Raw genomic sequence first — 25,523 nt, forward strand, 5'->3', positions numbered from 1 at the left:
ATGCTGCATGTGCATGCACTAGGTTGCACCCTAGAGCCATCTGGGGCATCCGGGGCTGGGCATGTCATGTGCACTGTAGGAGAAATAATATTCGAAGAATAAAACAATGATGTATCAGAATAGTCAACAATCAGGTGACAAGTTCAAATGTTTAACAGATCTCATGATCTTTATGAGACTGGACGGTGTAGGCGGGCACAGCCGGTACCACACAAACGAGCCGATTATCGCGATTCTACCACCCACGTCAAGCATTCCACTTCCGAAACACATCTACCACTGTTCCAGATACCCCTTCCATGTTTCCCATATTTTTTCCGATTTTTTTCAAGCCATTCCTGACCACGGACAATCATCAGTTTCCAAATTGGGTAACTGTCACCTGCATATTCCGCCGCTTCCTCCATATCTCCATCAATTCTCCACCGATCCGGACGAATTTGGTATCGTTGGAAAGCCCTTGTCAACACGAGTCGAACAGTGTTACGAGTGACGCATTTGGTTCAGCGGTTGAGGCGATCGCCATGGTTCTTTATTTCCTTAACAACATCAATATTGCTTTGATATTGCTTTTTTCTTAAGTGTTCCTTGTGGATCTGTTGCCATCCTAAACCCATCGGATCATTCGGATTTCCATGCATACCTTTTTCATATTTATAACTGCCTCTTCCCTGTATTTACAAAGAGGACTCCCCCCAACAGAGAGAGGTGCTCCCCAACAGACATGAAGTTTTAGCAGACGTTACCAGTGCCCAGAGCGGCGAATACGAAGCCAAAGAGGCTCAAGACATAGTGCAGGGACAGAGTTCCCATTAGTTTGATTATCAGTGAGATTTACGAGATTTATCATTTTTATCACATCGCACCCGGACCATTCCCCCCCCCCTCCTCTTCATCCGAACCTCCCCTGAGCACTACCAACTCCGTGGCCCCCTCTCTTTCTTGTTAGGGTGGTAGATCCCTTGCCCCCTTACAACGGACATTAGAAGATCATTATAATTATCCACACCCATGTAGCATGAGATTTAAGTTACTTCAAGCATGCCTAGAACCTGGCATAGGTGTAGGAAAATATAATATTCAAAGAATATATCCCTACAATAAGAAAATAGCATATAGACAGCAGAATAAGAGGGAACATTGGGAAAGAAATGTGAATATCTCGGGAACCAGTAAACTTTTGACTGTAATCTTTTTACCATCTAAAAGGACTGTTTCTTGACTTTATCCAAGGTTTTGTTTCATTCTAAAAGCTTCAAAACTGACGGAGATATCGCTCAAACGGCGAAACACCTTATAATTCATATATATTTAATTGCTAATTCTTACAAAAAGTAATGTGACTCGAGGGAAATATATTGACGCCCGGAAGTCTGGCGGACCGAGCACCATATGGCAGAGTATCCCCCGGCGCAGACGGATAGTTTTCGATCGCATCAGAAGAGGAGAAAATGCTAAAAAACCGGATCTTGTATATTTTCCCATGATTCATCAAAACTTTTTGATTTTAAGCTCAAATAAATCGGAACAAAGGAATGATTGATGATCTGGATCTCGGATCATAAGCATAAAGTGATTCAGAAGTCTGCGGATCAGTTAATTAATTGGGAAAGCTCTAGAACATTAGTAATGATGTGGCTTCACAAAAAAGGGGTGAATTAGAGAACAGTCTAGAAAGTTCCTTTATAGCCAAGTCATTTCTAAAGATAACAAAAGACAAAGAACTGAATTACTTATTGCTGAGTCGTGTCCTAAGTCCATTATTAAGCTTACACAGCCCAAGCCCCTATATCATTCTAGAACTATCTATAATACAAATGTAGCACATGTAACTAGTGTGAGGTGTGGGAGTAGAGAGGCCTCTGAAAAGCATAAAAGGCCACCACTTCTGCCCTCTCTCAAACCTCAGGTAGAAATATAAGTTTAATTCTCCTCACCAGTGGTTGGTTCGTTTGCTCCAAAAGATAAAAGCAAATATTAGTAGTTAGCTAATATAAAACTAACACGTCACTCTAAGCGTGAGTTAGGGTCAGTTAGACACAGCTGAACAAAAGTGTCATAGTGAGAATTAGTGAGAATTTGGTGGAGGGACTTCTTAATTGAATAATCTCTCAGTAATATCTGGTTATCACACCACAGGAGAAAAGTGAGCGATCCTGAACCTGCTAGATAACTAGCATGCACTCTAAGCAATAGAAAGAGCAGTTTGGTCACTCCTGTATTGAGTAACATTTATTACGGAATTATTTTATTAGTAGTTTTTCTTCAGTAAATTATCAGGAAAATCATGTCCTACTGAAAAGTGGTATATCTAGGTGTAATATTGACTAGAAATTATAGTAAAGTCAATATAAAATTTTATCCATAGACGATCTATATGTCAGGTGAGATCGTTAGGGGGTGTTTATTGTTGTTTAGGCAGTGAACAATTATATATTTGGCAACCAAAACACAGTCAGTATGCAAATCAGCACAAACTCTAATATCATTATTGGATGTAGGAAACTGGTTACATAAGGTGATCCAGCTCCACTCCTTCAGCGTGTTGTGGGCAGGTCAATAGTACATAGATACAAAGGAAGTTGTCTGTGTAAAATAGAAATAGGAATAGAAATAGAAACAGAATGTCACGACCCGGCGTTCCCCAGGGTCAGACAACCTCCTCCCCGACCTTCTCCCATGCTCGAACACTCCCCGCACACTCCGCTTGCCACCCATCGCCGTCTAACCACTTCCCGCCACCTCTCCACGACCCCTCTCCTAGTTGTCATTGAACAACCTAGTGGCACAGAGCGCTGCGACCTTTTGTCCCATGTTTCGCCGCACCTTGTTATCTCGCGGTGAAGGTCACGCTTGACCTTCACTGTCTTAAACATGTGCTTCTTGTTTGTTTTCCTTCTTCTTTTCTCCACCCGCAATCTCCGCGAGATCTGGCGACTCATTCCCTATTCAGTTCCCTAGCACTTATATACAGCTTGTAACTAATGCTTGTACTGTAGTTCAAAATCAACTAGACATTCACCCCTAAGCTTACTTCTGTTCCCCATAAGACCTCCGACCTTCTGAAGTATCGGGACCGCATCGAGAACGAGGTGCAACGCTCCTCCTCGAGTCGTTGAAGCCGAAATCCCGGCTCACTTGCCTAAGTAGCCTCAGCCTCGAGATCGGTGGGGTTATCCCTCGCTAAAGCTCGGTCATGTGTAGGACGCCTGTACCACTAGCAGGCAAACATTCGGTCACCTACAGCTACCATCGGCGAAGATTCGCATGGTTCTGACACAGAAATAGAAGAGAGGTAGAAAGGAGGAAGTACAGGAAAGAAGGACACAGGATGAGAGAAGGGGAGGTACCGGGTGAGGTGGACCTGGGTGGGCCTGGGTGGAGGTGGGTTGGGCAGGTGTGCCCTGACACACATATGCTATTGCCTTTCACATCACTCCCAACGATTTCGCACAAACCGAGCCAAAGCAGAACCGAAGAAGTAACCTTCTTCTCATTTTCTGCTTCAGGCAAGTACTCTAACTTAGTTTAGCCCTTCATCTTAATAACAATACATTTTCTGCTTCAGCCTAAGAAGCCACAGAGGGATGTGAGCCTGAGAGAGGGCTATTCACTATACCACCCTGCTACTCCGCCGCTGTAGGCGGGATAATCGCCCATGCGCAGAGCCGGCTCGGATACCTGATTTCACGACTATAAAACCACTTCCATTCACACAACAACCCGATACAAATTCGACATCTAAAAATAGTCCTAATTCTTACGATTCCGACGGTACCAAGAACATCCCAAACGGTGGAGAATTGACAGAGTTCTATGTTGGGCAAGTTAGGCACGGGCATGTGTGGGCATGGGAATCTCAAGCGGCAACCCAGAATTCCTGCCTCACTCATTCCCACGGCATCTAATAAATTGGTAAAAATGCTCATTGGCTGCGTAAGAGTTATCTCCGGCTTCATTTCCAATTTTGGCCTTTAATTCCGTAAATCCGTTGAGATACCGCTTATTTTCTTATATTTTCATATTTTTGCATCATTTTAGTTATTGATCAAAATTCTTTTATTGATACTATTACCCTTTTTTATTATTTCGCCTAATAAGGTATGCAGGTGCCATATGGTACCAATATTTCCCATCAATTATTCTAAAAATAATTGTTCCTTATATCCTGTACATACCGGATTCTGGAAGAGAAGTTCTCCCCTCCCCCAATTTTCTCTAAGGTGCTAGGATGCGCTAGAGAGGGTGTGAGTGAGTGGAATTCCAACAGTAGGAATAAGGGCAGTGATCTAGCTCACAACGAGTGAGTAGTGGACACTGAGCCCGGACCTTGCGGAAATCCCGGAGAACCCACCACGGAGTTAAGGATCGAGTTAAGTCAAGAAGTAGGAGTTTTGGAGAGTTTGGCCCCATGAGCTTAGTCGGCATAGAGAGCTGCTAGCCCTCTTGCACTGCCACCCAAGCTGCTAGTGCCAGGCACTACACTGCCACCCCCACCTCTCCTGTGCCATCCCTGACGGCTTGCCCTTGATTCAGTCATCAGCAATTCAATTGAACGAGAGCGCATGATTGCCAAGGATCCATTTGCAGCTGCTAAATTCTTCCATCTCATGATCAACACAATGTTGAAAACATTGTTGGGCATCAATGTGAGGGCAAACAGTATCCACTGGACTTGTGGTATCTTGGGTTGGATTGAGGCCTATGTTGGGTTGGTAGAGGTGCAGAATTGAGGAACCCTTCACCTTCACATGATTTTGTGGCTACAGAATGCACCAAGTGCTGATGAGCTGTGATCAAAATTCTCGTCACCTGAGTTCCGTGAAACAGTGAGGATGTACATTAATGTCAATATCCACACCCATTTACCCAGCCTGGACGAGCAAGGAATCAAAGCGATGGAGCCCAAGAAAGATGCAGGATTCTGCCGGCCACCACACCCTGATGAACCCCACTTCGATGTGAAATTTGGATCCCTAGAACGATGTCTGATGAGGTCTAACCAAATACACTCATGCAAAAAGCATCGGTGTCTTTGTCAGGATTGGACAACTGGGGAGTGGAGATGCAAGCGATGCACACCTTTTCCACTGTGCAATACAGATAAGGTGGAGGAAAATGGTGAATAGTATCCTCAGCGAAGCTATGGATTCGTGAACAATTATAATCCAAATCTCCTTGTGTACCTTCATTGCAACCACGATATCAAGCTACTGATGAACGGCAAGGATACAAAGAATGTCTGTTGGTATATTACCAAGTATGCGATGAAAGCACAATCAAAGATGTCAAATTTGTCTGCATTGCTGGCTCAAAGACTTCAATATCATCTTGGGGATAGCCAGTATATTGAAAGTGTTTGAGAGAGGAATCGTCTCTTGGTGTTTTGTTGTTTCATGACACTCAATCACAATGTTGAGCAGTCTGGGCCACAAGTGATCAGTTATCTAATGGGATGGGGTGATTCATTCAAATCTCGCCACTATGTACCGCTTTACTGGACAACTTTCTTACATCATCTTGAACAAGAATACCCGGCATTAAAAAAATCATCCAGGTATGAGTTGCCAAAGGTTTTGGGAACATACAATAATCTAACACGTACCATCAGAATGATGGGTGACCAGTCAGTGAATAATAATGCAGGATGGAGCATCCCACAGGCAGCACTCCCTGGTGGTGAGGTGGAAGCTAGTGATACAATCACTGAAGCACCACAGAACAAGATAGAGGTAATGCATATATTTGAGAGGGTTCATCTGGTAATGATGGCTCAATTCTCAGGATGAGACAAGTACGGAGCTTTTGAATATTGATACCAGACCAAATGGAACTCTGATTGTGAGATCGCAATTTGAGGGTTATTCCCTCCAAGGGCATGAACTCAAGGATATGTCGCTACTGGCATTCATTACTGACATGTATGAAATGAACACTTGTCAAGATAGAAGGAGGAAAGGACATACAGACAATACTTCTGGAATGGCATCAAAATGTGGTCATCCTGCAAACTTTAGGAGTCAATACTTGGACTCGCACCAAAGCCATGATACAAAAATTAGGGTCATTTGTTCTTCTGGGCATCAAACTATAGTGATCATTATTGGGAAATGGTTCCCTTGGGGCAATGATCTAGATTCCACTGACAGCCATCATGCCTCAATGCTCTGTCTCCTCAAGCCCTGGAGGGGACTGTCAATGTTGAAGTCACAAGGAGAGACATGGACATCAGCATATGAAAATTTCCTGAATTTGGAGGGATCACACCGTCATCTGGCAGTTGTCAGGGTACAACCGGGTCTGGACTGTTTACTCATGACTGATGACACATCAACTCCAGACCAGCACTGCCCCTGGACTGACACGGACATGTAATATATTCCCTCTTGTAAAGCAGCCCCACATTGCCGAGTACCCTGACCTTATCATTTCCTGAGTAGCAAGCAGGGAGGGTAACTTTCTTCTCTCATTTTCCCCCTTGCTGCTCAGCTGGAATCTCCATCACAACCCGCTCTATCGGGTTCCCCCATTGAAACCGACCCTCTCCCTTTCGGTCTCAGCTCCAGTGAGAGCTCCGGATTCCTTGACCTAGAGACCGAGCAGCTTGGTACTCTGACAGCAGCCATAATTGGAAATGCGCAGTTCTATTATGACTGCAAGGATGCCGCAACGCACCAAAAAGCAAACAGTGTCTACTCTGGCTCCCAACTGGATGTGGATCATAGTGATGAGGAAGTGGAGGAAGTGGAGGGTGGAGGGGCTGAGAAAGGGGATTCAGACTGGTCCAAAGCCAGCCTGGAGAAGATCCTGAGAGATAGAAGCAGGATGTGCGAAGTCCTTCATGGTGAACACACTGTCAAATGCATGAAATCAGCACATATTTTCAATTCAGCAAGTACATGGCAAGCAGATGTTCTCCCATCATCGATCACTTGCTGGGACATCGAGAAACTTGCATCATAGAAGGATGCGATGAAATTCGTAAATGTGGACATCATTGAAAACATCAGTGGAGACTCTGGGAAACATTCTGGCAGAGTCAATGCACTCACTTCAAGTGAGGTTGCCAATACTAGTGGTGGAGGGGTTGTAGTGATGGCTATGCTGGATCCATTCCAACCATCCATTGCCGTTGACACATCCCATCTTAACACAGACCAAAAGCACACATTCAATATCATGTCAACCCATGCAGCAAATATTATGCAGGGGGGAGGCAGACAACTGTTGATGCTGTTACTGGGTGAGGGGGGTACAGGGAAATCAGTTGTGATAAGCATGCTCACCTTGTTCTTTGAGACACATGGAAAAGCGAGTATGTTGGCGAAGGGGGCATATACCAGCATCGCAGCCTGTCATATTGGGGGTCACACACTACACACATTGGTTAGCATGCCTCAGAGTGACCAGCTTCCAATGCAGAGCAACTTCGAAATCAATCAAAGTGGTGGTTGACCCGGCAATATCTCATCATTGATGAATGCTCAATGATTTCCCAAAGCTTCCTTGCAAGGCTATCAACTATCCTTGGTCTGATCATGACAGAAGTAAAGTGTAAGGGATGGACAGGGATGGGATGATGCACGCTTTGTGCGCATTTCATTTATTCTTTAATATTCTTCATAATAAACAATGTAAAACAACTGTATATATATAGTGTCCGGGGTCGGGGAAAGGAGCTTTGCTCTTCTCCTCCCCCCCTGTTGAATACTAGCTCCATACAGTCTAAGTTATCGACAGCCTGAGGATTGAGGAGTCACCAAGGCTGGCACCCCAACTGGCCTTACATAAAGGGAGAACAACAGGAACAGCCATTCGGTGCCCTGAATGGGATTCTTTGCAGAGACTTTCATCAGTTCCCTGTCAGGGCACACCTGCCTGACCCAGCTCCACCCAGCCCAACCTGACCCGGTACCCTGCTGTCCACCCCTCCTCACCTCCTCCCCCTTTTCCTTCCTCTCTCCTCATTCATGCTTCCTCACTTTCCCCCTATCTTACTTCTTCTTTATTTTATCTTTATTCTACACAGACGACCTTCTTTGTATCAATGTACCATTGACCCATCTGCAGCGCTGAAGGAGAGAACGAAGGAAGGTCAGTTGGGAGGTTCAAATGAGACCACCACCAAGCTGTTCCCTGGTTCTTTAGTTAGGATGGGGAAGTGTACTAGTATTATTTGTTGTAAATATAGTACCAATCCGAGTGTTTTGGCTAATTCTATTTTTATGGGTTAGTCTAAAGTTTCTGGGAATTGACTTACAGATAAACCGAGCCCTGCGGAGCTGTTATTTTATTGAAATTTCTTAATTTGTCTAGGTGTAATTCTGTGTAGCGTTGTTTAATTTGGAATTTAACTTGAATTAAATCTTCTACTTGGTGAAGTTTCAAAGATTCTACTCAGTTAATGGATTTGGATTGTGTCTGGAGTGTCCCTTGAGTTTGTTTTATTTTTGTCTTATTTTATTGCTTGTTTTAACAGTAGCAAAATAACTGTTTTGTGTTTACACTTTGAAATCTGGAGTGTTAACCAGCTCTCCTGTTGAAATATCTACTTAATATTTCTCTCCTTAATTGCTGCCTTTTACTACAGTGGCAATCTTAACTGTATATCACTTTTTCGCACTGGAGTGACAACCAGAAATGCTTGAGAAAAATAATACTCTATTTTCTTACTTCTCTAAGGGGGGCAAAAAGTCGCAGAAAGGGTCTCCCTTTTATACTTCTTGGGTCGCCTTCCTTTTTCACGCTCTACCTTGTATTTACAGGATTTATTTACAGTGTATTTTTCTCAAACTGAATAAAAAATGAAATTTTCATGCTATAGTTCTACTGTGGTCAGACTGCGCCTAGAATCCTTATTGTCCTTCCTTGCCTAAGCTATTTTAATGGTTAATTAGAACTTGACTGCACTGCATTTGTCGCAGTTTCCTATTTCAAATTCCTCATATTTACCATTAAATTCGCTATGACTCGGTGATTCTGAATTCAAACTTCGCATTACTATGTATACGGCTGCGCTGAGACCTTCAGCTGATTTATTCCATTTTTATTCAGTGACATTTAGTTAAAATGAGACTTGAAATGGTAAATGAGTGAATTATTCAGGTTTAAAACCAAAAGAAAAAGTTGCTAGTAGTCAAGAATTACTCAAACGAATGTATTATAGCTCTCCACTTCATTAGAATATTGTTCCCTAAAATTCCCGCCATGGTCCATCGTAGTTTAGTGGATTTCATGGATTTCGTTCATCTTCCTTGATTCCCCTTTGTATTATCACATCCTAATCCTCCATATGTGTTGTTCGTTGTTATAGTAGGTCATCCTCGAAGATATCATATTTTTATGTATTTTATTTAAGGCTCTGGACCTCTTGAAGCTGTTTTCCCACGCATTTTCAGGTTTCTAACTTCATGTCCTAGTATCTCATTCATTTCTGGATGGTTTCTCACGTTCTTGGTATCATAAATTTTCATTTATTCCCACCTTTCCAATGGTACTAAAGTTGTGTTCTATTTCCTGGTATTCGTCGAGTTAGCAAAAGTTTGCATGTGCATTCGGTAATCACGTGTGTCGTTCGCATAGTCGTTCATATGTGGGCACTGTTTCTGTTTAATTGTTCGGAATTTATGATATGCACGGATGTTTATATCTTTCATATGGGCTTCTGTGATTTATCTCAGATTTTTCCCTCATGATCTAAGGTTGTTTTGCACTTTCCATGCTTTGTTTTGACCGGGCTCTTCCTTATTTGGATGGAAATTGGTCTTCGCGATCTGCCGAAGTGTGGATCTCGGTTCCGACGGCCGGTTCCCTTCGCATTGCCACCCTCACGTGTCATTAAACATGATGCGGATTTCTATATTCCCGTCATGGGTATAACTTCACAACAACTGGACCATTTGGGCTGAAAATTTGCATAACTATATTTCCCTATTTTTCATAATTTCCGTGTAAATTTCATTGTATGTTGTAATTATGGATCCTACGCAAACATCGTCTTTTCCCTGAGCTCAGACTTTGGATGTCGCTATTCCCGTTATTGGATATCTCATTGATGCATGATCCTTTTATTATGAAAATTTGGGTGGATTAAGATTAGATCCCTTCCTTTCTAATGGGCCATCAAGCTCGTCTCGGTCGTTACTGGTTAGTCTTCGCGCTTGCTTTTTAAATGTTGTCCTCATTTTGCAGGAGTTTTAGTCATATCTCCATCGTTTATGGGTAGTTTTCCCTGTAATTACTTTCATTGGGTCCGTTTGGGGGACATCTTCATTTCCTATTATAAACACGACTTTGAATTTTGCATTAGTTCCTGAGGAATCCTTGTTCCGTGGTACTTCCATCCTTGGCTATGTGTGCAGATGTGGGAAAGTAGTTTCCGTGGAGGTTCTCTGATTGTTTCTATAGTCAAATCTTGGTCGATTGTCCTAATTCTTTCTTTAATATTTGGTATAAATTCCCCCGAGAATTCCGTCTTGTTGATGCTAAGCTTGAAGTATTTTTGCTAATTTTCTTTCTTTCAATTTATCGCGTATAGTCATAATAATTTGTAAAAATTCGTAAAAATTCATTAAAATTCAGGTCCTTCTATTTTCTCATATCTACTTGTCGTATGGGGTTTTGTGATTTATCTGGCATATTTCCATAATGGGTTTCCATAGTGTGACCGTTATTTCTCCTACAGCGCACCCACCATACACCTGGCCTGGGCACCTCAGGCGACTTCCTGCTGTGCCCAGTACGTGTGCCTGCACCAGATGCCCTCAGGATCTCCCATGGAGACACCCGGGTGGTTATGGCTGTGTGCGAGGGTGATGCGGCACCTGTCATGTGATCTAAGCCACATGTATATAAACGAACCTGAAGTGGGAACCGAAGAAGTAGCCTTCTTCTCAACTTTCCACTTCAGTCTAAGTGGCCAGGGACCACTGTCCCACATCGGGCCTGTCAGTATGCACGTGTAAGGGATTAACCTTACTTCACTATAATTCCGATTATAGTGATATTTATATTATGTTGCATTGCTATAATTCCCATTATAGTGATGCTGTTCTTTCTTTATTTATTTGTGCCGAGATATGTAAATTACATATATATACCTCAAAGTAGTTGTAAAGGCCTGGTAGCCTTTTACCTCTACCCCATTGAATATACAGCACATTTAAGCTTATATTTAGATGGACTAACTGAGGCCTGAGGCGAATGGGGGAACGGAACATTACCATCCCCAAATAAGTAAGCAACCTTTCAGCACACCTGATCCACCCCCTGCCAGGCTCTTGGCCCCAGACACTACACCTGGGCTCCCTCGGCCCCAGACGAGTCCCTGACATTCCCCCCTGTGATGGGAGGCCCACAGGCAACACTATACTGGCCCTCAGGAGCTGGCGATAATCGCAAAGAGGCACTGGGATCAGTACTATATCAGAAATTTGATACCGTCATCATCCTGAAGGAGCAGATGTGAGTCACTGATGAAAAATGGATCAACTTACTTCGCCATGCATGTCATGGAATGTGTACACAAGAACACATTGACATGTTGAAGGCACTAGTGCTTTCATCGAAGGCATGTCCACATACAGATTTTAACAGTCCTCCATGGAGCCGTGCTAGCCTGGTCACACTGTGCCATGGGGTACAGGTGGAATGGAACAAGGCAGCAATGGAGGAACACTGCCAACAAGTGAAGGTGCCACTTTTCATATGTGGAGCAGAGGATTCAATCAAGGGCAGGCCACTGGGACTCACAGAAAGGTGGGCATATGCCATGCAGCCCAGCAACAAGGGGGAGAAGAAGAACGATGGATCAAAACTTCCAGAGGAAATTGAAATCATGATAGGAGCGAAAGTAATGGTCACCATGAACATTGACACTGACAGGAACATTGTGAATGGCTCATGAGGAGAGGTAGTGGAGATCATGTTGAATGCGAACAAACAAACCCCACCAGACAACATGGTCCGAGTGAAGCTACAGCACTTACCTGCTTGTGTGCTGGTTAAGCTAGACCATAAGAGCAAAAAGCAGGTAGGCAATTTAGATTATGGAGTAGTTCCAATTTTTCCAGAGGAACGAACTTACCAGATCACAATGAAGGATTGCAAAACAAAGTCGGTGAAGTGACAACAGCTACCCATGACAGGGGCATATGGCTTTACAGATTACTGAGCACAAGGTCAGACAATCCGACATGTAGTGATCGATCTTGCACCCCCACCAATAGGAGGATCGATGCCATTTAATGCTTATGTTGCATTATCTCGGAGCTCCGGACGTGATATGAAAGGTTGGAGAAAGTGAGCAAAGCAACACATAGGAGGTGGGATATCAATTGATGATGCTGTTGTTGTTCACAATTTATGACAAATTACATATGTTTATTTCGGAGGATTCGGAGGAGCAGGAGCACAAAGCACACATGGTCCAAAGAAACCAATATCAACATGTGGGAAAGTAAAAGTTCCCACAAATTGTGTATGCAAAAGAGACCTTACAAGCAAGGTAATGTTGTGGAGATATTTTGGCCAAGTTGTGAGCATAGCATCTGAGTGATTCAACCCAAACAAAAGCTGCAACCGGATGCGAGAAGCCTAGTCACAAGCAAGGTCAAGGCTGCACAGCAGCCACTTCTAGTGGGAAATAGCACGGAAATCCGGCTGTCCCCACGATTTCCGCGGCACTTCTGGTTTAAACGCAGTGAATAGTATACCCTAATAGTCAATGGGAAGAGAGAACCACAGGGTGGGAAAAGTAAAGTTCCCATGAATTGTGGACCCGGAAAGTGACCTTGCAAGCAAGGTAACCGTAACAGGACTCTGAAAGATGTCACTATTAGAAGAACAGTGTACGTACATCACATGAGTAACTGCAGACACATTGATGTGAATCGAGTGGTGCATACACATTTAGAGAGCGAGAAAAGAAAGAAATGCAATATTACTTCCCCGAACGCCAGAGGCTCACGTAGAAGATTCTGGTTGTCCAACATTATTTGAAGAAGATCCTCCTCACAAAGTCAGTAACAGATGCGCTGGCCTCGAACACATTACGAAGCTGGTCGGACAAAGTGCCGTCCATCCATCTCCACTTGTGATCTCCTTTAATAAACTCCGAAGCGAACTCTGCGATTGCGTAGATTGGCATCTGAGGATGACCCGCAGGTACATGCGGCTAACAAGACCAGATCCAGCTAAGCGACGACGACGACGAAAAATCATAAAGGGATGCTCACCAAAATACTGGCATCGACAACGCGTAGCTTCCTGATACCCTTCACGGTTAAATCGGGGTTGACAACCCCCTTGGTGCTGCCCCTGGCCGAAATGGAAAGAGTAGCTGATAATTTAATAAGTCACAAAATTAACCCTTCACTATCCTAACAATCAGCACGTACAAGCAGGATGCGCGAAGGCGACTGCGATGTGAAAGCAAGTGTCAGCCGTGCAAGATCACAACCACCTGCCATCGCACACGTACTAGCATTGTTGCGAATATACTTTTCGATTTGTTCGTCTGTTTGTGCCTTGGCTGATTCACCATACTCTCCCAAGACGTAGCCCTTGAAAACGGGTGCAGTCACGAAGTTTCGCGCACGCTTGAGGGCTATAAAACGAATATACGCTCAGTCTCGGGCACGGCCTTCTGCTGAGATTGTTGAGAGGTGAACTTGCCAGTCTTAATAATGTGGATATCAAGGTCCTTTGTAAGGAGTGCAAGATCGATCAAGGGTGCGTCAAAAGGATTGCTTGAGTTCAGTTTCACACTTCCCCTAGCGCTGGGAGTCAAGAGGAGTGTCGAAATAGCCATGAAACTTTTCCCTGGAGGGGTTGGAACGCTTGTGCTGAAAAATCCATCATCCGTGAGAAATTCATATTGTGGTGAGTGTGGACCCGGGGAATCATCAACGACGCCAGGTTTCGACCAGATGGGATCATCAGAAGGCAAACGGAAGAACCCAATGCTTTGGCTGATCGTGTTGGATAGACGACCTAGGATGGAACAGTTCAGCGCCGCAGCACTCGGGGACAGCATGATGCGGATGGTTTACCGGTTTTGTTGATGGCATACAACTCGTATTGCAGTTTAGCAAAGGGGGTGAGAGGGTCACGGAAGAGCTGGTCCCTTGAGATGCTGGAATTTACTTCCCACTTTTTTCCAAAATGAGGAAACATGGCCTTCCACCAAAGCCCCGGTAACTCACATTATACCCAACCTGTACGTGGTCCTGGAGGTTCTTGCCTACTTCGGGGTGGTCTTTAACCACTTTGATCCCCAATGCTTCGAGCTCCGACTTTGGACCAACACCTGACTGCAGCAGGATCTTGGGGGAATTGATGGCGCCAGCTGAAAGAATGGCTTCTTTGACAACTCCGACGACAGTCCTTGGGCCTGGAATCCAAATCGTATCATTAGACAATTACCTCAACATTTTCTGATGCGATCTAGGAGTCATTTACCATCTGGGCTGTTAGCAAACTCGATGCCAGTCACAACTGGTGTGCTGCCAGATTCAGAGAACAGGATTCTGGTAACACGGGTATTCGTCACCAAATGAAAGTTGGGCCGGTCTCTAGCTGCTTTGAGGTAGTTGCTTGAACCACTTCTGACCCCGGTCCCTATGGTTCCAAATATTCTAGCGAGACCGAGAGCCTTCCCAGTGTTAATGTCCCCGGCCCAACTGAAGTTCGGGAGCTCGTGAGCGGCTGTTAGGTACTGGTAAAAACATCCATCCAATACAGATTTGACCTTTGTATGGCGTACCTTGTTTAACCTTGTTGTGGAATGGACTTCCGTCATTTGGAGGGGAGATAAGTGTAGGACCTGTAGTTCCGTACGTCGTGGGATCGTAATCCCCAGGGAAGTCGTTACCACTGGTGGGATGTTTGAGCGTCTCGGCCTGGGAAGAATTAGAATGAGATTAAGCTTAAAACTTCAAACGGACGAATGGAACAAGGTGAACCTTTTTGGCATAGGGGATGATATTTTGCCATGACCAACGATGATCGCCCGTTATGTTGGCAATGCGGTCATACTCTTCATTCGTTCCGCGAGTGTACAGCATGAAGTTGACCTACAACATGTTCAGCCTGGAGGGAACCGGTAAAATCGCGCACTCACATTTGTTGACCCACCGACCACTTTCCCACCCAGCGATGAGACTTTTCTGCCGTTAAGCCCAACCTGAGGCACGGTCGAATAGCGCCACACGTGCTCTGATTGGATCGGTAGAGTAGCGTATAATGGGACAGTCCAATTTTGATTGTTTGGCACCCTGTTTGGAAGACTGAGTGTATAATTCCCGCCAAAAACTAGTCAACCTACTCGGTACCAGCTTCAAGCACGAGGACGTTGAAATGAGGATTCTCCGAGAGACGCGCCCCAAGGACAGCGCCAGCGTTGCCGGCTGCGTGTAGGATGAACACTGAGATTAACTCCAGCAACATCAAGGCATACCTCCGATGATAATGAAATCGTAGAAGGCTTTCAGAACATTGTATGGCGGAGACATTCCGGTTCAGACTGTAGAACGATGGGCATGCTTCTCGAGTGCCTTACTTTAAGTATGAAAGGCACCTACCCCTGTGCGGGGACATTCACACGGTCAACCAACGAGATTGAATGGGAACATGGTCCCTGCAACTGTCAATATTGCGAGGCACGACAGAAGTCAGTGGGGAACTACGCGTCCGATTTTGAGCTGATTGACTGTTTAGGAATGGCCGTGTTCATCATTCATTTGTCGCCATTTTTGGATAATCACGTGGTCATTCATCCATATCGGTCGGTTTCGACACCGCCTAAACGAACAATGATCGGGGCAACGGTTCCAAGAGGTGTGAAGTCCCTGCAGTTGGCCCTTGAGCTTACATGAACAATATTGCCGGCACGACCGTTCCGAGAGGCATGAAAATCCCGCAGTTATTAATCGCAGGAACTCCAGACTCGCAATTAATTGATGACTGTCTTCCGATCACTGCTTCGGGTAGTGCATTTTGATGCTTGGATATTGACATCAAATATTGTTCTGTCAGATACACGAAGGGTCCATGGGGATATTATGTACAGCCGATTCCAATAAAAAATTGTTCTTTGCCGAATCTGGCAGCATTTTGAGCTTTTTCGGCAGACCCAATGGTACCGTGAAACTCCTGAAAATAGAATAAATAAATGTGGCACTCAAACTTGTACCGCCTTCGCAGCAGATAATGCAGATAGATCGCCCCCGAACACAGACGCGAATCGAACACATGGATCAAATATACATCAATCTGTGTCTTCACTGCCATACATGACAGCTGGAGAATCAGACATTACTGTGAGAGAACTAGCGTTACAGACTAGCGCTAGACAATGAAAGATGTTTAGTAAAGGTCTAATGAGACCAAGAAATGAGACCTCACCTCAGTTCACGATAGTGTAACTGAGGAGAGAGAAAAACAGTCGCGACGAGTGGCTTTTAAGCCTACAACGCCGCCTATTAACAAGAAAGATGGATTGGGAATAATGGAAAATCTCCTGCGGCTGGTGAGTCCGTGCGCCATAATGGTGGGACGTCGACCTTGTCTCTTAACGACAGGAGTGAGGCAAATCCGGTCTCTGAAGCGTCATGGATTGAGAGGAAACGCGTGTCAGCGAATGACAGAATCGGAGACCTCATATGATAAGTACTCACAGTGAATCAGCCAGCCGAAGCTGCCCCACATGTAAAGCAATTCAGAGGTTCGAATTAGCCGGTGGGATTTCGGTTGTGATATCTGGTTGACAGTTCTTCAGTGGGAGCATTGGAAGGCAGGAATAGGTATAGACCAATCGGCAGATGTGGATATGAGATTTACCATTTTCCTCATGAAGGATACAAATCCAGCGTCCCTGTTGACGTTCTAAACCGACGTCAGCAGTTGTTTGTCAACAACTTTGATACGAACCGGAACCGTCTTTACTCACTTCTGATTCACATGAACATGAACTCGTGTCCTCAGCCTCAGTCCGTGCTCGCTACAATATAACCTGCATTCACACCATGCCATGGTCCGGCCAAAATATGCCCTGGCATCACCCCATGTGCCTCCAAACGGCAATTTTTTTGGAATCGGCTGTAATGCTTACTTTTAAACACTCTTAGGATATCGAGCTAACATTTATTAATCGCAAACATATCGATATATTATTCGTAGTAAATACATCCAAGTACAACGTCCTCAGCTTTTCCATAGCTCGCGACCAGCTAGAGGGTTTGTACACATTACTAGTGTATGCACTCGAATAGAGCCCCGAGGTAACATGTGAATCCAAGGTCAAGTATCAAAATGGCCACATCCATACCTTCCGGCCTTGCATGGGTCGGTAGACAATCCCCCCGATGCAACCCTCTCGAATATCCAACAGGCGCCTAGAACTCCGAATATCAGCCACATCGTGGGCACCTCTATGGCTGAACAAGGCCAGTTCGGTGCCCCACCCTCAGTAAGCGTAATGGCTACTGCCGGGCTGGAGGTGCATCTTAACTTTCTGCGAGGTACATGGAGGCCATATAGCCACCAACATGCAGCTTGCGCGTTCCCAAACTTTATAAATATTCCTCTATCCCTTTTAATGTTGAGCCACGGTCTCAGCCAACCATGATCCTTCCGGTCCGAGTAGTAGCCAGAGCACTAGTCGGGCACTTTCGTTACCCGAAGACGATATCGCTGCGATGGACAAGGCACTGCTGCCTAAGTTGCGAGTGCTAGTAGAGGCCACCATTAAAGTAATGCTCGGCTGGGCATCAAGGGTTACTTCAATCACTTACGGGAGCAACGAAGTTCGACTGGATCGATCGACAGAGGGAGGGACCAAGTTCATTTGTAATCGTGACCGAGATGCAGAGCACAACAGGGAAACTGTGGTATGAAGTTCCCTTGTATTGTATCTCAGAAGCTTATGACCAGTCCGTGCAGAAAGCCCTATGGTGACGTGAACAGAGAAGCTAAGGATTGAGCCCGATCAACTAAGCTCTCGAATAAATTTGCTAAGGAGAATCCAGGCGGGCATTCTCCGAGTATTTTACCCCAGGGATTTTACCAAAATATCCCATTGTAAAATACTCCGATTTTCACCTGGGTCTCCCGGTGTTTTTATATATACTTCCCACTGTGATTTTCCAAATCCCCCGCAAGGGAGCCTGTCCTCCTACTCATCAACTCATCCCCGTCATAAGCCTGAGGCCACCTCAAAACATAAAACCAGGCTTGAAATTGCGGGAATTTGGGGGGGCTTCTATTTCTGATGTCGAGCAAATAAGACGGGAAAAATAATCAGTCTAAGCTGAAGCCACTGGCTAGAGTGGAGCTCATACTGTCGATACCAAGACCGCAGAACGTCACGCTTGGCGGGTTTCTCACCATTCTGTTTGGCAACAGCACAAATCAAGTACATCGTGGACAGGAACCCCATTTCCGATGCCTTGGGTGTCTGAAACGAGTTAATTTCCCACCAATTACGCATCAGAGGCATTGATCAAGCTGAGCAGTTATTCCATTGTAAAAGAAGGTGTAATATATCGGATCACACAAAGCGAATCCAGACAAAGCGAAAAGTAACTAGGAACTGGTCATGATGCCGGGGACCAACGGGCAGCCACCGGCGGGATTTGGATGGACTTAAGAGTAGTCAGGGTGATAAGGACCCCCTCCCCCCGTGAAGCCCTGTGTCGGGAAACGTGGCTCTTCTAGGCATCAGATATTCGAGATTCCCTGCAGCCTCCGCAGACTACGTGACCGCCCAAAAAACCCAGAAACCGGGATACGACCAGCCGTCCAAAACCACCAGACGCCCGCGAGCCGGGTAAGGAGAGCTTCCACCACACGGCTAGAGTAGCGCATTGCGCATCGAAAACCGAGTACCTAAGGAATTTCTTCCCCTTGTCAGAAACAAGAACTTTCGGTGGCAGCTGAGCCACAAAACCAGCCTGATGTGCGTAAACACTCGACACTTCCGGTTTTACAACTCTCCGAGGAGCCCGGAAACGCACTGGGACATACATTTCGTCCGGACGTTCATCAGACGTTCGGTGAAGATTAGGATCCAAAGAAAACCTGGAAAATCACAACATAGTTGTAAACAGCTGGGCGCCGCCGGAAGCCCCGCGGTGATGGAGCGATCGAGCGTGGGGGTACCTGATCCCAGGCATGCAAGGCAGAATATAAGAAGTCATCTAGCCTTAATGAAATGTCGCACGCGCCCGGGACAGTAGGTATGTGGAACATGGCCCTAAGGCAACGCAACACACTTGAATTTCAAGATCGTCAGCTCGCCGAACATCCTATCAGCTGTCAGTAATGGCCTGGGAGGAGAGGAGGAAATGACCAGTGAAAGGTTTTGCAGAGTCTCCAATTTCGGGCGGTCATTAAAAGCGGGCGCGGTCGTCTGACTGCCGTTTCGGGGACAAAGCACCATCCTGCCTACCCTCCGAAGTGAATAGGCCCCCATGTGATTGCATCACAAATCTACCCAGAGATACCCCCATCATCTGTATCTCAGAGGTTGCAAAGAAACTGCTGGGGAAGGTAATCCTTGCGCAGATTCTAAATTGCATCAAATCGGCCCTGATCTTGCTCCGAGTTTGGAGGGACTGTTTAGACTAAGCGCTCATACTTTCCATGTAAAAGTGCATCGTAAATCGGTTGCCATTACATAATTAATGTTCCGAGGGCATGTATATATCGGCACGCGTAAGCTCGTAGCTTTTAAACCCGCCCTGGGTTGCGAGTGTTATGTAGTGGTTGCGCAACAGTGACCATTACACGGGGGAGCACGCTTAGTTACTGTGATGACGCGAGTTTTCTTCTACGTGTATCTTGTTTCTCATTTCCAGGTTAATGTTCACCTGTGAAGACGCTCATAGGCCTTAGCGTGTACTTTATACGTACTTGAATATAAATCTCCACATACTGTATCCAGTTTGTTGCCGTGAGTTGAGCGCAGCGGCTGATAAAACAACATTGCCGGTGCTGTGCATGTTCTGGTGCACTGGTTCACAATTCATCAAATCATGCATTTTTGGAGTCATTGCATCAGCTCTGATGAGATATCTGAGTGAAAGGCTCAGTGTCCAGTGACTCGCATGGTAACTGGGCACAAGTGTTGACTGGGGGGTTGGTTGGCGCCGGCGTTCGCGCACTATTCGCTACACAGATCAGGCACGCCAATTCAATTGAGACGGGCACGGGGTCGCAATGGCTGCGCATTTCAATCAATTTGTGCTGCGCTGAACAATATTTGTTCGCTTATATTCGGAGCTCAAGTAATATATATATCCCAAAGGTGGTCGGTCGCGGTGGCACTTGGGAGTCCTCGAACACGATTCCTCATATACCCTCCACCCTCCACCCTCTGCCAACTACTTAGGGACTTGCTGGCAATCCTTCCCTCCGCTCCACTTCAACGAGACACATCTCCATCAACCCACGGCGCTTCTCTAGAATTCGGTTTCTGTTCCACCCCTTCCACTAGTTCTCTACGCCGCTTTCACCCTAGCCCCCCTGATGACTTTATCATGGCTAAGCGCGCTGCTAATGACTCTATGTCTCTGCGATGCCGCCACCTCATCCCCAGCGTCTCATTCACCTCGGGAGCCAGTGAACGGTGTTTCAATGCCTTTACAGAGACGAGATAGACCACGGACAGGCCCAAAATCCATCGAGTATGCTAGAGAGGCAGGCATTAGACTGAATATGAAGTATGGGGGATCACCGGTCGACAAGCGCTCAACAGGGATCAATAAACTCATCAATCAGGTGTGTCGGAAACATGGCTCTGTCATCACAACCATTGGCTTCAACCGAGCTCTTGCCGATTTGGATAGGGTTCTGATTCGTCGTATGCTGGTTCAATAGCAGTTGGTACACCAGCCAAATCTTACGACGTGATACTGGATACGTGCGCACATTTTTTCTTTCACTGCCGCCGGTCGGTTTCTTAGCTCTTACTGACATGCTTCTCTGATAGAGGAAGCGCAGACCTTTGGCTCGCTTCTACACTCTGCAACTCGGCATCCTGCACATCTGTTCCCCGTTTCGACCCCACTAATTCATCTTCCAGTAAAAACCTTTCCCAACCATTTTCGATTGTCTATGGGAGTGGCTCCGTGGCTGGTAGCTTGTACCAAGATACCGTGCAGATGGCTGGGTTTAGTGTTCCTAAACAAACATTCGGTTGGTTCCTTCGTTGTTCCTAGTACCGGGTGACTTAGCATTATACACACACAATAGCCCTCGCCACAGCAATATCGAGTGGGATCGTGAATGCGCCTGTATCGGGTATCTTGGGTTTGGCCTATAAGGGTCTTGCTTCATCAGGAGCAACGCCATTTTGGCAAGCGCTCGTCGAAGGTGGCGCGTGGGACCAACCGCTCATGACGTTTACCCTAACTCGGTACGACTATGCTCCCCATCTCTCGTTTTGCGTGCCCTAGTGACTCATCTCATCCAACATGCAGGTTTAACAACGCCTCGAAAATATCAGAACTCGAACCAGGCGGAGTCTTCACCATGGGTTTCGTGAATTCCTCGTTATACACCGGTTCGATCGAGTATACCAATCTAGTCGGTGGCGGGACGCCGGGCTTTTGGCTCATTCCTATGACCGGGATCACCGTCCAGGGAACTCAGACGCTTTCTAGCACTGTGTCTGTTGCGATCGATACAGGCACCACTCTCATTGGCGGACCAGCGGACGAAATTGCGGCCATATATGCGCAAATACCGGGAAGCTCCCAGAGCACGGACCCAAATCTTCAGGGGTTCTGGCAGTACCGTCAGTTTCTCGTCTACCCTTTCTCATCTCGATCTGATGTAGCCCCTTGTTTTTTTTTTTTTCCTTAACAGCTTGTACCACGAAGATTTCGGTATCGATCCAATTTGGTGGAGGGAAACAATGGCCCATTAGCCCAGCTGACTTTCAGTTCGTTCAAAATCAGGGTGTCTGTTACGGTGCCTTCTTCGAGACGGCTAGCACGAACCCATCATGGATCATTGGGGACTCGTTTTTGAAGAACGTCATGAGCGTGTATAGGTATAATCCTTCTTCGGTAGGATTTGCGACCTTGTCCTCGACGGCCCAGGCGCTGGCTAATGGGCCGGTTCCGTCGCCTACCATTGGAAGTAGTCCGGTTACTCCCTCGGGAGCTGGGACATCCAGAGTTGGGAACTCGCCCTTATCATCTGTGGCGGCAGTGGTGGCCTTCACCGTCTTGACCTCTTTCGCTGGCTCCTTGTTTGTATAGGCACGAGCGATGGCATACAACTCGAGAAGCCGTCTTGGGTGGCCATTGTCGCATTGGACACGCCTTTTGTCGTAACTTGCGCGGATCTGTGACCCATGTCAGAAAGATCATTTAGACCTGACAAACATATACCCTGCACCAATTTCTTGGCCCCCCTTCCTCCTGTTCTTTTTGTCTCTCCTTCTGCCTTTTTTTTCCCTTTTCCCCAACCTTCTCAAGGTATCACCAATGGAAATGGACCACAGTGTAATTTTCAGTTTGATCTTTTTTTTTCGGCTTATTGGACTTATTTAGCTTAGTTCCAAAGAGCAGCCTGTTAATCACGAACATGTACTAGCTATTGACAATATGCATGTTAATCGAATTCTGAAGTGTGAATTAAACCGAAGAGACGTGAACATGTCTGGGCGAAATTGGGGAACGAAGGGGACATCAGACTCGTACCCAGTCGTCGTTGCGTGTCGCGGGCGCGGGCGCGTCCACGAGCAACGACGACTGGGTACGAGTCTGAGGGGTAACCAGCGCACGACTTAATACTGTGCCCTCATTACGGGATATTGCTAGTAGTCCAGCAATTACGTGAGCGCTTCAGACTCAGACCCTGCATTGTCGGCGCAGATGCGCAGCATCCCACATCCGTTCCGACATATATAGCCTAGCTAGTCTATGTATCGCTTGATCGATCTCTAGCATAGCCTTGTCATACCATAAGTACCGTGTATGTATATGCAGCTATGTAATGATTTGATCAACGGCCCTATCCCTCATTATCCGGAATATCCTTTTGAGGCTCTCTCTAGTCCCTCGCTATAATGCGAGTGTAGCCGCCGAGCGCTATAGATGCTCATGCATATCGGACTAGTCATAACAACACTCTTTTTGCCTGTAAACTTTCATATGCGTCATCTTAACAAATTCCCGTTGTTGTCGTATGCGCGCTGTGGTGTCCCTGAATGTGATTCAATGTAATTCATCCTTCGACACTCCCAAAGTGTTTGGGTCCTTTAACTCAGTCGGTTAGAGTGCGGTGCTAATATGATTTGTTACGCCGAAGTCACAGGTTCGACCCCTGTAAGGACCATTCTTTTTTCAAATCCTCTGTGTCTGATATTGGCTTCTCACCCGGCTGATTACAGTGTCAAAAATTGATTTTTTGGCCGCTCATCCACACTACTACCGACAATTGTTTGATGCGTTGATCATTAAGGTACAAACGACAATGCAAATCTATACTAGAATCCGAATGGATTACCTCGTCCAGCACGGAAGCCCCCGCTGAATCCCCCAAAGTCTCCGCTACTAAATAAATCCGACATGTCAAATCCATGCGTGCCACCCATGCCACCCGATTCCGTCTGGCCGTCTTCATCATGACCTGCATCATACCTCCGGCGCCGTGCAGAGTCCGATAGCACAGCATGAGCTTCGACAACAAGCTTGAACTTTTCCTCATCACCCCCCTTATCAGGGTGGTGGATGAGAGATTCACGCCGGTACGCTTTCTTTATGTCAGCTGACGAGCATGTTTTCGTCAAACTGAAAACCACCATGAGCCGTTGACACGACGTGATTACATAACCGCCACGAAACTCACTTGAGGATCTTGTAATAATCCTTGGTCTTGCTACGCTTAAGTTGAACTTCGGCCAAACGAATTTCCTTCTCGATGCTTTTCTGTTCGGAGGCTCCTGCCTCTATCATGCTCGACTCATGGGCATCCTTGAAGTCTTGAATCGCATCTTCGTACTCCTCCAGCACAAGCCGGATCCGGGCACGCGTGCGCAATGATTTGTAATAAGCAGGATGCATCTTCAATGAGGCATTAACGTCAATCAACGCCTCTTGATACTTCTCAGCCTAGCATGGTGTGAGTGAAAGTAAGGTGAGATTGGATCTCCGTTGAACGTACCTTGTAGAAGGCTGTCGCTCGGTTACCTAACACTAGCGCACGCAACTGCCCGCCTTCCCCTTCTTCTGGCCGTTCCCCAATCGCCTCGAGAGTATTAGTGTACTTCTCAATTGCCTCAGCCAGCCGACCCGCTTTGAAAGCGACATTGCCTTCCTCCTTTAAGCTCTCGATTTCTCTTGCTCTCCGTAAAAGCAGTCGAGCGCGAGAGTATTCCGGATCATATCGAAGAGCAGATTGGACGTGTTTGATGGCATCAGGTATTCGATTGGTGAGGAAAAGGACGAGAGCGCGGACTGTAAGTACTTCTGGAGAGCTGGGGTCAAATCTCAGTGCATCACTACGGACCATGGGTCATTGAGCTGAAGACGGGCGCGTTCCAGAGCCAAATCGCACCTTGCTGCACTTGTCGCAGCATCCCATCGTCTTCTATGGATCTCAATATCAATCTTCCAGCATCGCCATTCAATTGGGATGCTGCCATCGATGAACTTCTCAGCGTTTTCCAGCGCAAAGCGTGCAATGCTCCATTCACCCCCTTCAACGGCTTGGTGATATCGATCAAGGTGGGATTGTAAGGTGTTGACTTTCTGTCTTAGTGTAATTGCCTCGGTATTATTCGGTTCCAAGGAGAGGACGGAGTTGACTGTGGAAAGGGCTGGGCTGGGTTGGCCGAGGGCGAGTTGGCATCGAGCAAGGCGTAGGAGGGTTTTAGGTTGTGGCGACGCGCCTTGTAACAGTACGGCACTCTGACAATCTTCAAAGGCAGACCGATAGTGTTTGATAGCCATATGACATGCAGCACGATTTGTTAGGTAGCTTGGTTCGTTCGGATTCAGCTCTAGTAGGGTAGTTTGCGTAAGCAACGGGAAATTGACCAGACAGAATAATGTAGCGCTCACGGTGGGCTTTCGTGTAGAGATCGATGGCCTCTCCGTATTTCCCAACTTTGAACTTTGCATTCCCTTCGTCTTTCAGCTGAGCAGCAACTTCCACCGGATCCTCCGGCAGCTCTTCCACAATGGACCCATCTGAGACCGAAAGTTGGGAAAGATTGTCGTCGCTCATAGTATCCTCGGTTTTATCTTCTTGAGCATTCGTAGAACTGTCTGCTGTACCGTTCTGTTTTGAAGCATTTGTCCTAATTTATCGCCGAAGGGTTAGCCACAACACGCAAGGGTTGTGTCAAGCGACGACGCCCACGATTCAGGATCCGCACTTCTCGTGTCTTCCTCGCTCATGGCGTCCTCAGTATAAATGTGTATTCAGATGGGCAGAGTATTCGTAAGACAGGCTGCACGGGCACCCTTTAAGAGTTTAACGCGAGGCGGCCCACGTGATAGATAATCCCA

At 46.2% G+C, this 25,523-nt stretch overlaps 4 protein-coding genes and 1 non-coding gene across 5 annotated transcripts; 3 read left to right on the forward strand and 2 right to left on the reverse strand.

The window, feature by feature from the left end:
• Positions 1-5,612: 5,612 nt before the first annotated feature.
• EI90DRAFT_3017161 (uncharacterized protein) lies at positions 5,613-6,963 on the forward strand (the record flags this gene model as incomplete). The annotated part of the gene is made up of 3 exons (XM_039057074.1): positions 5,613-5,732; positions 5,785-6,288; positions 6,490-6,963. The coding sequence occupies 3 exons, from the start codon at positions 5,613-5,615 to the stop codon at positions 6,961-6,963; spliced, it is 1,098 nt and encodes a 365-aa protein (XP_038914776.1).
• Positions 6,964-12,991: 6,028 nt separating this feature from the next.
• Positions 12,992-15,512, reverse strand: EI90DRAFT_2924149 (uncharacterized protein; the record flags this gene model as incomplete). Its single annotated transcript, XM_039054848.1, has 12 exons — positions 12,992-13,174; positions 13,236-13,339; positions 13,457-13,598; positions 13,640-13,992; positions 14,052-14,151; positions 14,205-14,392; positions 14,461-14,716; positions 14,775-14,900; positions 14,964-15,074; positions 15,122-15,275; positions 15,326-15,407; positions 15,458-15,512. The coding sequence occupies 12 exons, from the start codon at positions 15,510-15,512 to the stop codon at positions 12,992-12,994; spliced, it is 1,854 nt and encodes a 617-aa protein (XP_038914777.1).
• Positions 15,513-20,410: 4,898 nt separating this feature from the next.
• Positions 20,411-22,648, forward strand: EI90DRAFT_3062375 (aspartic peptidase domain-containing protein). The gene is made up of 6 exons (XM_039060627.1): positions 20,411-20,778; positions 20,847-20,920; positions 20,990-21,195; positions 21,253-21,415; positions 21,480-21,796; positions 21,868-22,648. The coding sequence occupies exons 1-6, from the start codon at positions 20,527-20,529 to the stop codon at positions 22,263-22,265; spliced, it is 1,410 nt and encodes a 469-aa protein (XP_038914778.1). The 5' UTR covers positions 20,411-20,526; the 3' UTR covers positions 22,266-22,648.
• Positions 22,649-23,263: 615 nt separating this feature from the next.
• EI90DRAFT_t140 lies at positions 23,264-23,346 on the forward strand. Its single transcript has one exon. It is a non-coding gene; the product is annotated as a tRNA-Ile (tRNA).
• A 58-nt stretch (positions 23,347-23,404) lies between these two features.
• On the reverse strand, positions 23,405-25,514 carry EI90DRAFT_2997061 (DnaJ-domain-containing protein). The gene is made up of 6 exons (XM_039056230.1): positions 25,375-25,514; positions 25,074-25,312; positions 24,568-25,012; positions 24,175-24,511; positions 23,860-24,122; positions 23,405-23,801 (listed from the first exon to the last, which is right to left on the reverse strand). Exons 1-6 carry the CDS (start codon positions 25,410-25,412, stop codon positions 23,498-23,500), a joined length of 1,626 nt encoding a protein of 541 aa, XP_038914779.1. The 5' UTR covers positions 25,413-25,514; the 3' UTR covers positions 23,405-23,497.
• Positions 25,515-25,523: the final 9 nt, after the last annotated feature.

This window comes from Cantharellus anzutake (assembly GCF_015039405.1).
Source record: "Cantharellus anzutake strain C23 chromosome Unknown EI90scaffold_31, whole genome shotgun sequence".
Classification (NCBI taxonomy): domain Eukaryota; kingdom Fungi; phylum Basidiomycota; class Agaricomycetes; order Cantharellales; family Hydnaceae; genus Cantharellus; species Cantharellus anzutake.

Coding starts and splice junctions, on each gene's coding strand:
- EI90DRAFT_3062375 (XM_039060627.1), top strand. CDS start 20,527: ATGACTTTATCATGGCTAAGCGCGCTGCTAATGACTCTATGTCTCTGC. Junction 20,779..20,846: donor TCAATAAACTCATCAATCAG/GTGTGTCGGAAA, acceptor CGATTTGGATAG/GGTTCTGATTCGTCGTATGC. Junction 21,797..21,867: donor TCAGGGGTTCTGGCAGTACC/GTCAGTTTCTCG, acceptor TTTCCTTAACAG/CTTGTACCACGAAGATTTCG.
- EI90DRAFT_2997061 (XM_039056230.1), bottom strand. CDS start 25,412: ATGAGCGAGGAAGACACGAGAAGTGCGGATCCTGAATC. Junction 25,013..25,073: donor TCTCTACACGAAAGCCCACC/GTGAGCGCTACA, acceptor CTACCCTACTAG/AGCTGAATCCGAACGAACCA. Junction 23,802..23,859: donor GATTATTACAAGATCCTCAA/GTGAGTTTCGTG, acceptor GGTGGTTTTCAG/TTTGACGAAAACATGCTCGT.